Here is a 13319-nt window from a genome sequence, read left to right as displayed (position 1 = left end):
CTTGCTTATTTTACCTCTCGTTAATAAAGAAATGGCATTAATTAATTGTCATTGTCATTGCTTGTGCAATTGTTTTTCATATTTAATGATGTATAGCACCTGTTTCTTTGAAGTTTTGATTGAGATACAGTGGATGTGCCTAATTTTCTCTTTTATGTCAAGTGAATAATAAAATTTTTATATGACCATTGATTCAGTTTGTTTTCTTATGTGAATTAATACACGTAGCTGAATGATGAAAAGGGTTCACCAAAATAGTACTTTAACTCAGGGGAGCAGGACAGTCCATTTTTGTGTGAGAAATGTAGCTTTATGCTGGCAATAGAAATATGTGTCTTTTATACTTAAATGCACAGTTTTTTATGCTTGTCTGTTCAATGACGCCTTAGGTCAGAATTGAGCTACTAAAATGCTGCAACGCTTTCTTGTCCTGTGACTTGTCCCCATTACTTGTTTTCAATATTAACAGAAGTACGAGGATATAGTGAACATTCTCAACACTTGCATGTTTGAATAAAGCTATTTTAAATACTTTGTGCTGACTAAACGTGATATTCTAAAGTAATTTTGTTTAATGCACTACACCATGAATGTTACAAGGGGCGTAACCCTTGTAGAGACAAGTGATAGTCTACCCAATGAGCATTACCTCCCGTCTTGAGCAACATGGCGCACCAGTAATTATGAAGCTTCTCGCCAATGTTGACTCCTTCGGAACTTTCTGCTAAAGCTTCAGTGTGATAGTCCAAGACAATCTATTATGTCGACTCTCCGGCAGAGATCGTACTCGTGAGTATGGTATTTACCGGCTGTTTTAGTACGGGTAAAATTGTGATAAATGTTAAAAGTCCAGATCCTTGCTTTGCCTGCTTACCTCTGCTATTTAGAGCTAGTGCCTTCATTTTCTCGATTTCGAGATTGAGTAAAGAGCAAAACGTTATACCGGTCCAACTTTATCTTATAGACTGTGAAGTACAGCTAGGATTTATTTTTTGTATAACTGTGTAGCATGTTTCCATACATGTCATTAGCTTTTACTGCTGACTACCAAATAACGAATCTTCGATAATCAGTTTATACATAAGCGGTGACTTAACTTGATCAATTATATGTGTCAATTTTATAAGTGATAGAACGGCCGATTATTTAACATTTTTTCATATATCTGTTTCACTTTAAGAGAAGTAGGTATTATTCGCTTGCAGATGTGCAGACAGACGCACACACCCACACAGACAGCAATAAAGTACAAATTTTGCTTTGAGTAGTAAACTATGGCTTTGTTTCATGAACACCCGTATCCATATTTCCTACATAATAACAGAAAAATGTTTCACAAGGCGAATGGGTACTTTTGACTGTTTTGTGCATAGAAAAGAAATAGCAAAGCTCATGTGACCTAACCGTGGAAGATGAGCATGATTTCAGCAAAGGTCTGTACTGACAGATAATTAAGAACGGGTGCAAAAGTGAATGCTTTTAATTGTACTGCTATCATCTTCCAGCATTTTAAATGTATTAGGTTATACAGTTATGTCCCTTTAATCCAACTGTAAAACATTCACCTTTAAAGCAGTTTTTGAAATTAGGTTTTACTAATCTGGAAAATAAAGAGGTACTGTTATAAGTGTAATTATTTAATAACACTAAACGATGTTAAGATTGTTCAATCTTAAAGAATATTGGTGATAACAGCTAATACAAAATTGTATATGAACATGACTCAGTACTTGTGTTTACATTTGTTTCTGTATTTGTAAATAGCAGGACTAAAATGAAAAAAAACCCCAGCTTGTGCCTTTCATTAAACTGCTAAACTGTAATAGCATGCATTTTGAAAGCCGTGCTAATGGCTTTTGGGCAAAACAAGCATGTTAAGTAGACTGTATTGAATTTACGATAGAACACACAAGATAGGGTGAGTCAAGATAAAGTTGACATAAAATTGAGTTAACATAATAAAATGATGATATACCTTACAAAGGATTTGTCCTAGAAGTCAATATTGTAGTTAATAAGCTATCCTTCATTTACATTCAGGAAGGGAATGGAAATTTAATGCATGCACAAAGGAAGCAGCATGTGACTAAAAAGCTCCACCATGAGCTCTGTATGGAATAATGTAAAGCTGTAGTTCTACTTCATTCAATCCTAGATTTGTCTTTGTCAAAAATTCTCAGCATCTAGTTTTCGTGTTGACAAACAGTCCTTATTTGTTTCACTGCAGACTCAAAGTGTATGCGGAGTGGAATTATGACTTGTGAACAATAATGACAAAATACAAGCATGAAAAAGAGTCACACTGATATTTTCATTAAAAATATTTCAGCTTGAATGAGATGTAAAATCGTAAAATATGAATTCTTACACCTTAAAACAAATAAATCACTGTTTAGACAGGTCAGGAAGAAAATAAGCTGGAGCAGCTGCATTATTGCCTGCTGTAAATCATAAAAAGAGGCCAGCGCAAACAAACCCTAAAGTCTTAACAAAAAGGTGTGGCATATATGTGTGCCATGAATGCTTCCTGTCCCTTTACCTCTAATTCTAAATCTAATGGCATTAGAGAGATTAAAAAAAAAAAGCTGGGCTAAGAACAGATTTTCGTAATATTTCTTTGTGAAAAGTGGGTGCATGTGAGCTTTGAGGACATTTCTAGTGTGCATGTACCAAGCATCTTTTGTTCAGTGTTTCACTGCATACTGTGTGTTTATTGTTAGAAGCGTCTTAAGTCTTATCCATCGTGTACTTTAATGTACATGCATTAAAACAAATAGCTGTCTCTTACTGATGCTTACTCAGAAAACATAGGTTACTTCTGTGTGTGTGGAAGTGGGGTGTTGTAATGAATAGCAGAGTAGTCATGATCTGTAAATGCCAAAATTACAGAAGCATGTGCAGGAACACTACAGTCCTGCTTCTCTAATTAGACACACCACCAAAACTGTCCCTTTCAATCCTGTTGAGGTAATGAGTTTGGCAGGGCAATTATCATTTGGCAGCTTCATTTTTTTCCTTGTGTAAGAGAAGAATGTGCTCAGAGGGGTACTCTCAAACACTTTAGACATCTGGCATATTTTAGTACAAGTAATACAAAGTACTGCAGAAAGAGAGAGTGTGTGTGGAGGAACTGGGTAATCTAAGTTTAAAAGTAAAAAACACTGTTCAAATTGTTGGGTAAAAACTCCAAGCTTATCTGCATATAAGAGACAAGGCATACTGTTTGTTTTATTATACCTAATTTCATTCTACATGACAAGATTCAGTCATAATAATGGAAGGGTGCAGTTTTCTCTGTTCAGTCTTGGTTCTGTCCCCCTTGTCATAGCAGAAGAAGATATGCACCTTAATTAATTTTGAATATTACACATGATGAAGAATGTTTTTAAGTCATCATTGATACTTAAAGAATGATAAAGCTCAGACATTGGAAGACCTTGGTGGGAAAAGCATATGGTTGATTGGTTAGAGCACTGGCATCTGAAACCAAAGGTGTGTGGTGCAGCATACTTGCACCTAGCTGTTAGGAATGGGTTCTTGTCTCCATAGAAGGTTGGGGAAAAATAAAGCAGCAAAAGTGAGAGGAGATGGGCACTGCTTCCACTAAGAAAAGCTGGGCCTGAAAAAAGTGTGGGTTCCTTCCAATGATTTGAAAAGGATAGGGGACAACCTTTACCTTTTTTTAACAATTTTTGTTGAGATTCTCAAACCATACTCTGTTGTCATGCTAATGGATAATGATTATGACATTCACATGCATTTCCTGGTGGTTGGGAGTAAGAAAGAAAAGAAATTCTAGTTGTTTTCAGTTTTTAATTATAGTTTTGTTTTTTTAATTTTGAGTTGTATACCTTTTCTGACCCATGATTCTAACCTTCATTTCACTCAGTGTACAGTTACAAGCTGGGTGCATGTTGGTAAGACTAATGCAGCACTCCTGCTTGTGCTTTAGGCCTTTTCAAGAAACATTTTTCCATTTAGCTAAATCAAAATACGAAGCCTCAGATGAGTGCACAGATTGTAGGCTCTAATTTCTGTTTCAGGTGACTAGTTACCAAACATCACCCACAGCCTCAGACTCATTTAGATTGTTAAATGAAGCATGCAGGAAAGGAGACAGCTGTAATTAAACTGCTACATAATAAGCTGACTTTTTTTTTGCCACGTCTCTTTTACCAACAACAATGTTTTGAAAGGCTTTATACTCACTGTATTAAAAAAACTAAAAAGTGAGCTCCAGAAGTCAGTGTTTCGAGTTTAGCTATGAACTTATTGTTGCAGCCGGTCTGGGACTTCTTTGTATGAACTTTTGGGACTTCAGAAGGGGGCATCATCAGACGAGATCAAAAAAGCCTACAGACGGGTAATATGTGCTATAATAATAATATGATGTGGAGCTCATCAACACCGAACTATGTTCATTGTATTATTATTATTCAAGGAAGAATGCATAACTACTTAATTCTGCAAGCTATGAGTGCTTAAGAAAGAAAATTTTCAGTAGGCTTAGAATATAATAAAGAGCTTACTTTGACACAAGAAAAGAAAGACTACCTATGCCTACACTCTCTGCAACATATCTCAGAACAGCAAGCAGGAATGCAGCTTGGGGGATGGGGACAAAACTGATCTTGCATCTTTGATTTTTTAAAGTGTTTCCCAGTGCGGGATTAAAGGCAGGAAGCAGGGAACATCTTGGTAGAACAGGAGATAGAAAGGGCTTCCTCTTGTTTGCATTTGTGCTTGATCCTTTCAAAGTATATTTCATTTTGTTTAGGGCATTCTGTTTGTGATTTGTTTTAACTCTTTAACAGTGTGTCATAATGTATATTATAGCAACTGAATATAAATAACAAATCAAGGGTTCAAAATAATTTCTGCAACTTTTAATTAAAAATTGTCTGGTTTTATTTAAAGACTTTTATGATTTTTTTTAGATGGGTGGATTTAATGCATGTGTAGTTAAACATTGCATTAACTGGTTGCATTCAAACTAAGGTCATTTGGAATGCATCCAGTGGGCATTATTATAATAGGCATAAAAGCTTAAAAATTGTCACAGTCAAAAATAAATTTATAAAAATTACATTATATAGTTAGTTCCCAAATTATGAGAATCATTATAGAAATAGCATTTTTTTAAACTCAAGTCTGTTGGACAAGTAAAGCTAAGTTTGTGTCACGTTTGAAGTTTTACCAGTATTACCATAAAGATATGTATTTGCTTGGCTTCTGTCAGCACCACAAGTAAAATACCTTTCTTAGGTTTCTTGCCTCAAATCACTGATTAAGTCAAGATGTAGAATGCAGTTAAAAGATAAAGCCAGCAAGGAGACAAAGGCTGAAATGTATGTCAGTAAAATGGGATATTTATAATCTATCCATTAAAAATATTTGACTTCAAGTGGAAAGTAATTGATAATTAGCATGCAAAGTGCCTCCCCCACCCTCATACAAGAAATTCCAGAAAGTAGTATTTTAAAGAAAAAATTTACAAATCTTAAAGCATGTTTTGTCATTGTTATTATTATGAGGGAAAATACTTTTTTTAATATTCATGTATCAGAAGCCTAAGATAAGTCAGAAAGACCTTATATTGATTCTCATTGCTTTTGTTTCCATAATACAAATAATATAGTCAACAATTTTTTTTTTGTTATTACCAGTAGTCTTCATGACAGGGACTAAAGAGGTGGTGCCCAATCTTTTCTCGCCTGAGAGCTGCACTGGACACGATATAAAATCTTATGGGCCAGAATCATGACGTTAAAAATGAAATTATGTTGTGTCTGGTTAAAATGAATGGGCCAGATGAGGCACTTTCATGGGCTGTAGGTTGGGCACTCCTGGGTTAAGGCATTAATACAATTATTTAGACATTCTTCTTCATAATAATAAAACTTTTTTTGCAATAAAATTAACTACCAGATGAACATGATACAAGTGTGTGCATCCCTCTTTATGTCTTCCTTTATCGTCATCAGTATTTTATAAAGAATGTTAAACAGTTTATTCGGAGTGATAATGTGTTTAAATTGTCTGAAGGTGTACAGATGATTTTCTTTGAGGTATAGTTGCGTATAACAGGATTATAATCTTATGAATAGAAAGTGGTGTTAATATTCATATAATTTGGTGATCACACGAGAAATGATGAACTTCCTTTTTATGTAACCAAGTCACGAAATACAGTGAGAATATTGTGGAGAAAATCTTGTTTGTCACAAGTACCTGGCGTGTTTTGTTGCAGCTGGCTTTGCGGTTCCATCCAGACAAAAACCCTGGAAACCCTGATGCTGTAGAAAAGGTTTAAATTACTTTCTCAATATTTACATTATAATTAGTAGTCTGATTATTATACACATTTTTTTTCCTGAAAGTAGTGCGCACTTTTGTGTTGGCGTGTAATTTGTTTAAATCAGACATATTCCTTTCAGAATTATGAATGCAAGATATTGTATTTAATTGTCAGCTTTGTAAGTCCTAAAATAAAATGTTGGTGGAGTTAGCTGTAATACTTAGCATTATGCATGAAATTCTAGTTTCACTTGCTAAGCTGCTCTAAACAGATTATTAGCACTTAATGTCATATAGCTTAGACCAGTGATGCCCAACCTTTTTCGGCCTGCGGGCCATATCCATTTCGGACAGCCGTGTCGCGGGCCGTATCCATTTCGGACAGCCGTGTCGCGGGCCACTTCACCGCAAAAATACAAAAAAGAAAAAAAAAAATAGAGCAAATATAATTTTTTATTAGAAACAAGTTGCACTTACTATTAATTATGTAGTAATTAGTGGGATATTTGAAGTTGTTTTCCCAAAACCAACTTCTGAATGTCCGGCCTCCAGTTTGTTTGTTTTTGTTCTAAACCCCTCTTCCACTCCCCTTTAGAAGGTAAGAAAGCATATGCAATCATCTTTAGTATATGTTACAGAAAAAAAAATCTGCAGTGGTAAAAGTTACCAGTTTTCTTGAGTATCTCTTTGTCCACTAATTGTTTATGCAGAATTCCATTAATTATAGAGAAATACTGGTGTACAGTTAATGTTACTTTATCCCACAAACTGTGGCTGATCTAGTGTTTCTTGTATAACTTCAAGTATATTTGTCCTGGATCATTATAACGCATGCAACATTTTTTTCCTCACAGTTTAAAGAAATCAACCGGGCCAACACAATCTTGAGTGACAGTTCAAAGAGGCTCATCTATGATAGATATGGATCCCTCGGTATTTATGCTGCTGAGCAGTTTGGGGAGGAGAATGTCAATGCTTACCTTGTTTTGACTAGCGGTTGGTGCAAGGTAATAGAAAAATTTTGTTTTAGCCTCTGAGTTTTTTTCTGTCTTGTCACGTTCCTTTGGATTAAACCATCACAAACTGAAAGTTTTAGAAAAGAAGACTGTTGAGTATAAGTGACTTAAACAAAGTTTGTCATGTGGCTTATAATTTCCTAAGTTCATTTTCCATTAATGTATTAATTAATTTTATCTTCAAAACATCTCAAGATTATAACATATGCACCATTATTAGTATTCATGATCATCATCTTCATCCCCTGTTTTAAGACATCATTTAAAATAAATTAAAACTTGAAAGTTATCATCTACAGTTCACATTGTATGTTCCAATAGTTGTTTTTTTTTTATTATTATTACTATTAATTGAACACATGTAGCTCACAATTCTGCTGTGTCTCTCAGGCACTGGCCATCTTCTGCTGCATCATAACAGGCTGCTACTGCTGTTGCTGCTGCTTCCTCTGCTGCAACTTCTGCTGTGGGAAATGCAAACCCCAGGCTCCTGAAGATGAATGTGACTATGCTAATTTACATGTAAGCGGGCCTTTCAGATCATGTTTAGAAAGATTCTGGTTTATTATAAATTATAAAGGTTACTGTACAGGGTGCGCACAAAGTTTGTATAACCCTATCTTTGGAAGGATTTTTAAAGGTAAAGATTACCTCTTAGGCATCCAAAACATCTGTATGGGTCCCTTCATGATCTCTGCATAGCCAAATGCTCCACCAGGTTCTCCTGCTCATGCCCTGCAACATTTGTGAGGTGACTGTCTGGAACACTGCACAAACTGCATGCTTCAGTTGACACTGTGTGAACCACATGTTTCTGAACTGAAATATGTGATTCCTGCAACGTTCCAGAAAGTCACCTTGTATACAGACATTGTGCATTCCCTGTAGACATGAATTTTAAAAATTATGTTATTAATATCTTTACAAATAAGACATATGGGAGATGATTATATAAGTTTTAACTCCTCTTGGTTCCTGTACAAAAGTCACTAGCTATGGATTTGGAAAAAATGTTTATACATTATTAATAATATTTTCATTTTTCTGTAGGAGGCTGATTGTACTGCTATTCACCCAGCTCCATTCAGAAAGTTGTGTTCTTTTTCAGTTCTGTTGAGATACCGTGCTTTAGGCAGGAAATGCTTCATAGTGTTAAGACAATGTATTATCCTTAGGGAGGCCTTATGTGCAACCTGATGCAGAGGATTAGATAGATAGATTATCCTTAGGCTTACAACATGTCTTCCACATTATGACATGACAGTATTCATTATTTCATGCAGGCAGACAAAATCCATGTGAAATCTTAACATTTGCAAGAATGAGAAGCAGGCTATGTACCAGTGATCAAAAAAGCAATCACAATGTTTGCTTTTGTTGTTCAGGTCACTGTGGTTATTTTCACTTGCTATCCTGTTCAGGAAGATCTTGAAAATGTTAAATCAGTGTACATGAAGTTTAAAGTCTTCAAAATTAACAAGGATCATGGAATGAGAAATTCCACCCAGAAAAAAAATGCTTAACATAATAGTACAGAGAAATATCCTTTATAAATGACCTAAGAACTTATTTGGTTGGTACAGGTAAGTATAAGGTCAAATAAAGACTGGTTGAAAGAAATTTAGCAATCTTGTCATCAATGCGAATTAAAATCGGAGTAAAACAGCATAGCATTTCTGAGCTTTGTCAAAGCTTGTCAGTTTAGCAGGGAGCTGAGGAGACCAGCATGAATAATATAGTGTAATCCGCTTGTATTGATATAAAATCCAAGAAAGATTGCCTTGCACCGTACATTATAAAGATGTGTCAGGGTGGGCACCAAGATTTGTGCTGTCTGGGAACATGAGATTTTGTTAGTGGAGAATATCAAAAGTTGGAGCAAGTGCTGATTTGATTTGATCAGTGGCTATGGAAATAATCTCTTCACAGACAAGAGTAAGAAACAGACAGAGCATGGAGGACACCGTTATCATCATTATATCTGCACAGCGAAGAAGCCTTGGCTCCAGATATCCTGAAGTGATTATGAGAATGAAGCTGTTGCAATACATACTTTATTGCATCTTTGTTAATGATTTGGTTGACATTTACACAAAAGATCTGGGCATCGAGTAGTTTTGGGTTTCATTTGTGATTTAGCACGGAATCATTGAGTGCTTATGTTTTGATTTATAGTCTGTTATACATATATACATTTTTTTGTTGCTAGTAAATGTTGATATTTTAAAGTCTTCTGCTCCTTAAGTTATGTCTTGACGGATTATGTTTTTGTTTATCATACTATATTTCTTTTTGGTACTTTTAGTTATTTTTGTCATTTTGTTCATAATTTCTTAAATTTAACAAGCAGAATTTTAATAAATTTTTCAAAATATTTTTAGCTAGGTTTTTTTTTTTTTTTTACAGAATCTTAATAAATTGTGTGAATAACTATAACAATAGTAATAATAGAGCCTATATCAAGCCTGCCATTGATTGGGAAATTGAGCCGTATAATGGTGATTGTTATAAAAGTCTATTGATTATTAAACTGTGTTCAAGTTGCCAGAATGTTCAGAAACTTGCCAAATTATATTAGTATGTGCTTGCGTATATAAAAATAGATAATAATATTAATTAACATTTCACATCAAAAAGAGTATTATATTGCATGCCCACTTCTTGTTTTATATCTGTTCTGATCTTGATTTTAGGAAGAAGACAGTCCGTCGCCACAGGGAACACCCATCACAGCACAGCCATCGTCTGAAATGCATCAAGCAGCTCCTATTCCTATGCCTGCTCCAGAAGATGCAGAATCCTTCGAAGCCGATGAAAGAACGACTTTAAACACAGACTCCAAGCCGAAGTATGGGGCTGGTAAAGAAGGGACTTCACCATCAACAGATGCTAGCTAGTGATAAAAGATCTTGGATGAGTGGGCTTATGGCTGTAATGGGACAAGGGAGATTACTCTTGAGCTTCTTTATTACCATAAAAACTAAACGATGGGACTTTTCCTTTCTTTGTTACATTTTTCCAACTACATTATTCTTTATCTCTGCCTTTGTCCCAGATATGACAGTAATGTGACCAAAAATGAATGAAAGAAAGACCAATGCAATATGATGAAAGATTTACAACACAGCAGTGTGGACACCATTATGGAAAACTATCAAAGGGAATTTACTGTAGAAAAGATGGGTTTTTGTTGCTGTAAAGGAAAGGCTGGATACTATTTATGACTTTTTTTTAAGTGAGTGGCGTAAAGGCACCTTAGTTTCCCTCATCAGAAATCCTCCAAAACATGATTCTAACGTCACTGACACAAATGCAGTCTGTGTATATATTCTTTTGAATGCACAAGTTCTCTGGAGCCAAAATACAAGTGACTAACCTCTTTGGAAAGCAAGACAAAACAGTTGTTGTCCTCTTTTAAACGGCCTTGATCAGTATCTGTGTAGAAACACTGTGTGCCACTTTTATAATTTTTTGTTCAGAATCAACAGATAAAAGTACTAAAATTTATTTTGGCAGGTACAATTATACTAGACAGAGTATTAAAAATAAATTCTTCTGTCTTCATACTAATCATAGTTTCTCTGATGTACTCTGCTTCCTCGGGGGACAAGCATGCTACAGTTACACCTGTCATATGATGATGATGACAAAGAAGATTACTCAAAAGGGTTGGTTCCATAACGGCTCGAGTACTTTATTTAAAAGAAAGAAAGATGACAAAAAAACAGCATAACGTGATTCTGCAGTATCTAAACAACTAAGCACATACTATCACTCAAAAAAGCATCTTTAGCTGCTGCTTAAATGCTGACAATAATGTTGCATGTCTCCGCTGTAAAGGGAAGGGGGTTCTAGACAGCTAGGTAAAATGAAGGCAGTGATGAGACATTCAGAAGCCGGTGAGACCTCCTGATGCAGAAACTGCCACAGGTGGCTGAATTTGTTTTCACCTTTCTTTCCCATGATTATACTCAGGGGCAGGTGTTTGAAATTAAGCTGTATGTGTCATGTGCATGTTGTACATGGTAAAATAGTTGATTGCACATGAAGTATCTCTTGCTTCTGTGGTTTGTGACAATCAACTGTATAAACCTCATCATACCAACATTTCTCTGTGAAGATATAGGGAAATGAATAAACAAAGAATTTTTTTTTTTTAAAGAGCAAAGAAAACAGCATTCCTCCGCATTTAAACTCTATTAGTTTGTTTTTATGAAAACAAGTCTATGTAAGACAGATCTATTTTAAAAAATGTACCTTTTAATGCAACTTAAATGATTGTGGAGTTCCCCGGGTAATTCGTCCAGATTATTTAAAGGTTGTGTACTTTTGCATAGTGTATTAGGTTTAAAGGGATGTCTTTTTATAGTGCTTAATTAGCTGTCCAGGGTTCTTTTCCAGACGCCTTTGAAAAGTACCCAGGCCTTTGCTCTAGAAATATAATTATGCATCTCGTGAAACCAGAGGTGAATCAGATTGTTACAGGCTGTTTTTTCGGTTGTTTATTTTTTGTAAACCTGCAGTGAATCCTTACAGATATATTTGATCTAGCTACTTCATTCACTTTTGTGAATCAGTTGGGAAGCCTGTTTAATATAACCACATATTTTCTGCATATATATGTTGTCTCATTGTATCAAAGATGTGTTGTAAAATTATTTTGCGTTGAACTCTATTGCACGGAACTTTCCAGAGAAGATTTTTGGTTTTTTTAAATTTTTGAGTTGGGGGCTAGAAGGAAACAAGATTATTTTAAAGTATTCCAATAAATTCCAGCAAATTATAAGCATTAACTCCCCTGAGGCAGTTTAATGTAAACATGAACTATTAAGTGTCCTACCCATGTGATTGTAAAGTTTTCATGTGTTCTTCTACTCCCATGACAAGATACTGGGGTAGTGCTGGCAGTGTTCATTGGTAAAGGAAGAAAGCTTGCTACATTAAAACAAAAGTGTGATTGTATATCTTTCATCTCAAATTGGATGGAAGGAGTATGTCTATTCATTCAGCTGGGTTTGTTTTCTGGCAAGACCATTAGCAGATATTTTGTTAATGACTCATCTTGGCAATGTTTGAGCATGACCTACAGGCAACATGCCTAAGCTTATCTTTATTAAAATTAGGTATGTGGAAGGTAGTTTTAAGGCTTGTGTACAGTACTTCCAAAACCCTTATTGTAGGGTTTTGGTTTTCATTAATCCATGATTTGCTAATCAGAATTTTTTTTATGTAGAAAGATGTTTAGACATCAGCTTGTCTCTTTCAGGTGGTGAACAAAGTATAGAACTTTCACAAAGCACTTTTGTAGGTTACAAGTGATGCGTTTGCATCAAGGACCATTTCATGTGATAATTGCATTTCATTTGTGCTGACAAGGCTGCATGTGCAGTGATTGTCTATTTCTTTGCTGATGCCAGTTCGTGATAAGACTGCCTTTAATTTGGAATCCTATACCTTCTCCCATGTCCTTGTGCTGTTGGTTGTTAGGATCTTTATGACATAGTGTGCATGCTAAAACTGTTCTCATCTGCCCAGTAAAGTGTTTTGTGAACGTCCTTCAAGGTATTATTTTTTTGTTTGTGAAGTACTTAGCTGTTATCATTCAACTTTAGCGTATAAATTTAAGCAGAGATGAAAGATATTGTGCATATTGCTTTCATTATGCCTGCCTTATGATTCCTCTGCTTTTCAGCATCCAAATGTTATGGCCTTTTTCCTTTCTATGAATTTTTAGGCATAGGAGCTAAATCATTTTTACTCACACTGAATTAACACATGTTGCGTAGACTTAACCCTTGGGCATAAATTGATATATGAAAGGGTTTTCAAAATGTGCAAGTGATGCAATTTCAATCAGGAATGCATTGAGTGGGTTTTCCACTATAAATAAATCGGTCTATACTAAACCTGAGCATCGTACTGTTTTAATCATAACGTAAATAGTAAAATAATTTATTTGAACTTGCCTTTATGGAATGTTGCAAGCAGATATGGACAACTGGCTAC

At 35.1% G+C, this 13319-nt stretch overlaps 1 protein-coding gene across 2 annotated transcripts; it reads left to right on the top strand.

The window, feature by feature from the left end:
* The first annotated feature begins 632 nt into the window (after positions 1-632).
* Positions 633-13219, top strand: LOC112559220 (dnaJ homolog subfamily C member 5-like). Of its 2 annotated transcripts, XM_025230279.1 has the most exons (7): positions 633-789; positions 4282-4363; positions 6251-6307; positions 7152-7304; positions 7704-7835; positions 9243-9332; positions 10007-13219. In XM_025230279.1, exons 1-7 carry the CDS (start codon positions 761-763, stop codon positions 10208-10210), a joined length of 747 nt encoding a protein of 248 aa, XP_025086064.1. In that variant the 5' UTR covers positions 633-760; the 3' UTR covers positions 10211-13219. The 2 variants fall into 2 exon arrangements, with proteins under 2 accessions (XP_025086064.1, XP_025086065.1); XM_025230280.1 differs by lacking the exon at positions 9243-9332 and having other exon boundaries at positions 634-789.
* Positions 13220-13319: the final 100 nt, after the last annotated feature.

The sequence above is a fragment of the Pomacea canaliculata genome, linkage group LG3, assembly GCF_003073045.1.
Source record: "Pomacea canaliculata isolate SZHN2017 linkage group LG3, ASM307304v1, whole genome shotgun sequence".
Lineage (NCBI taxonomy): Eukaryota > Metazoa > Mollusca > Gastropoda > Architaenioglossa > Ampullariidae > Pomacea > Pomacea canaliculata.
Note: the sequence above shows the minus strand (reverse complement) of the source record. Positions and strands in the feature narration are given on the sequence as shown.

What these genes read in the sequence shown, in the direction of transcription:
- LOC112559220 (XM_025230279.1), top strand. Translation starts at nt 761, where the DNA reads ATGTCGACTCTCCGGCAGAGATCGTACTC. An exon ending in CTCCGGCAGAGATCGTACTC is followed by an intron (nt 790 to 4,281) that starts GTGAGTATGGTA and finishes TTATTGTTGCAG; the next exon opens with CCGGTCTGGGACTTCTTTGT. An exon ending in GTGACTATGCTAATTTACAT is followed by an intron (nt 7,836 to 9,242) that starts GTAAGCGGGCCT and finishes ATCTCTTCACAG; the next exon opens with ACAAGAGTAAGAAACAGACA.